Raw genomic sequence first — 3,004 nt, forward strand, 5'->3', positions numbered from 1 at the left:
GCCGGCCATCTTTTTCTTCTCAATCAAATGAAATATAGAAGAAAAAGACGAATCGTATCTTCCATTTCCCGACGCTGGCTGTCTCTCTTATCTGTCGAAATATATTAGTACCAAAATGGATTTGAGTAATAAAATCATAAGTGTACTAGATTACTAAACGAGGCCGCGCGTGTTGCACTTTTGTTTATTAGATCCTGAAGATTTACATGATCACAGTATCGTACGGTGAGTCTGGCACGATTTCAGACCCTTAATAGAATGTAATGCGCCTAGAAATAGCACGCACTTAAACGCATTTCCGAGTATACACACGCACATAATTAATCAACATTTGCGTACCCACGCCGGCGCCATGTCCACCGCCGGCGAAGTGATCGACGAGCCCACGCGTGAGCATCGACGAGGTGCTGGCGCAGCACGCGGGGGAGTTCGGCCGGTGGCAGTTGCGGCACTTCGTGCTGGTGTCGGCAGCGTGGACGCTGGAGGCGATGCACACCATGGTGATGATCTTCGCGGACCGTGAGCCGAACATGGCGTGCGCCGCTGTGGAAAGGCGGTGCGGCGACCGGTGCGATGGCTCCGGCGCCGGATGGGACTGGGTCCAGGGGAGCGCGTCGTCGACGGTGGCCGAGTGGGGCCTCATCTGCGGCGAGCGGTACAAGGTCGGCCTCGTCCAGGCCATCTTCTTCGTTGGATGCATGATCGGTACGTACACTGTTATTTGAGACCTATATTATATAATATGACGCGTGTTTTTTCTTTTCTTTTTGAATTCTTTTCATGCCAAATTTGTCGGTGATGTTTTCATACGATACGAGTCGCTTTGGCAGGCGCGGGCGTGTTCGGGCACCTCTCCGACTCGTTTCTGGGTCGGAAGGGCTCCCTGGTGGTGCTGTGCTTCCTCAACGCCGTCTTCGGCCTCGTCACCGCGTTGTCTCCAAACTACTGGGTCTACGCTACACTGCGCCTTCTCACGGGCTTCAGCACCGGCAGCGTCGGCCTCTGCTCCTTCGTCCTAGCCACGGAGACCATCGGGCCTTCCCGCCGTGGTGTCGTAGGCATGTCTACCATGTACTTTTTCTCCGGCGGCATCGCGGCCCTCGCCGGCGTCGCAGTGATGTTCCAGTCCTCCTGGCGCCTCCTCTACGTCGTCACCTCTCTTCCGTCCCTCGCCTACGTGCTCATCGTCATGCCTTTCGTCGCCGAGTCCCCTCGGTGGTACCTCGTGCGTGGGCGCGCCCACGACGCCATGCGCGTCTTGCGCGCCATCGCGTCCACCAACGGCAGGTGCATCCCCGAGAATGTCACACTCAAGCTAGACAGCGAGGGTGAGGAGGCCGAGCTCGACACCGGCGGCAAGGAGCCGTCTTCGTCTTCAGGTACAATCCTAGATGCAATGCGGTCACCAACGACGCGGGTGAGGCTTGTGCTTACGGTGATCATCAACTTCCTTTGCTCGGTGGTCTACTTCGGGCTGAGTCTCAATGTGGTCAACCTAAAGACCAATCTTTACGTCAGCGTCGCCGTGAACTCGCTGGCAGAAATGCCAGCCTACTTCCTTACCGCTCTGCTCCTCCGCCATTTGGGCCGTAAGCCACTCGCCATCGGCACGATGCTTCTTAGCGGGGTCTCATGCACCGCCGGCAGCCTCATCGTGGGCGCCGGTGTGAATAGGTAACGAAACCATTCGCAGTCTCATTGTGGGCGCCAGATGAGGTGTTTAGGGTGTTCGGTTTGCTCTAACCGCAAGAAATTCCATGTCATTGCAGGGTGCTGAGGATGGTGTTCGGGGTGGTGGGGATCTTCGGGATGGCGGCCACATACAACCTGCTCGTCGTATTCACCGCAGAGCTCTTCCCAACGGCTGTGCGGGCCGCGGTGCTAGGGTGCACCACGCAGGCATCGCAGATGGGTGCCATACTGGCGCCCCTAGTGGTGGTGCTAGGGGAGCGGCTGCCCTTCATAGTGTTCGCCGTGTTGGGGATCGTAGGCGGGTTGCTCGTTTTCTTCCTCCCCGAGACGATGAACAAGCCCTTGTATGACACCATGGCCGGCCTGGAGAAAGGGGAGAGAGCATCTAAGATGTGAAGAGGGAGGTGTGGCGGAAAACACCCAAACCTGATTAATTTTTAGGAGTAATGGTAAGAAGCGCTGGCACGTAGGTGTAAAATATGTCACATGTTTTCAATCCTATTTATATTTAAGTATAGTTTCTTTTTTTCAAGAATTATTCAATGAGACATTTAAATAGGTCTTGTTGGCCAACCGTGTAACAACATATGATCCACATGCACCTTTTAAAGTTCAAGCGATCCATAATGCATTTACCGGATTAACATTTTTAGGAGTACTAGTAAGCTGGCACGTGTAGCACGTCTCTTAAAATATGTCACATGTTTGAATCCTATTAATCAGATTAAACAACAAGCAAACCCCTAACCTCTCTCGCCCCCGCGTGGGTCACCAGCCGCCGTGCCACCCCAGGGAGGCCGTCGGAGGTCCTTCTCACCCTCCCACATGCGCTCCCCCCTGCCGCCGCCCAAGGCGATGTCGGGCAAAACCCTGCTGGGGTAGCGGTTGCGGCCCTTCCTCGGCTGTTGACTAGGGGCGCGGCGGCAACATTCGGTCGGGCTTCCATCTGAGACGATGATGTTGGGAGGCGGCGGCTAGGATGTGATTTGTAGGCGGCGTCACTGTCGGGCTGTGGCGGCGTTGAGTTTGGCCAGATCTGGGCCCATATGGGTCTTGGTGGACTTCTTTTCAAGCTGCTGCTCCGGTGGCTGCTCCGTCAGCGGTGGATCTCCCATGCATCTCCTGTGTCAGGAGGGTCCTTTGGAGCAGTCGCTCTGGGCATGGCGGTGGTGTCTATCTCCTCCACCGGAGGTGGTCCGCCTGAGGCTGAGTTGTCGGATCGTGAGATCCGTCATGTAGTCCTGGCAGCAATAGGGGTGGCGCCATAGAGCGGCGAGAAGACTACGGCAGCGGCAGAGGTAGCCGGCGTGAG

At 56.0% G+C, this 3,004-nt stretch overlaps 1 protein-coding gene across 1 annotated transcript; it reads left to right on the forward strand.

Annotated features, from left to right (window-relative positions):
• Positions 1-386: 386 nt before the first annotated feature.
• LOC124670857 (organic cation/carnitine transporter 4-like) lies at positions 387-2,088 on the forward strand (the record flags this gene model as incomplete). The annotated part of the gene is made up of 3 exons (XM_047207327.1): positions 387-705; positions 831-1,674; positions 1,770-2,088. Coding segments are annotated over 3 exons (1,482 nt in total), but the record flags the coding sequence as incomplete, so codon positions are not given.
• Between the last annotated feature and the right edge of the window lie 916 nt (positions 2,089-3,004).

This window comes from Lolium rigidum, chromosome 7, assembly GCF_022539505.1.
Source record: "Lolium rigidum isolate FL_2022 chromosome 7, APGP_CSIRO_Lrig_0.1, whole genome shotgun sequence".
NCBI lineage: Eukaryota > Viridiplantae > Streptophyta > Magnoliopsida > Poales > Poaceae > Lolium > Lolium rigidum.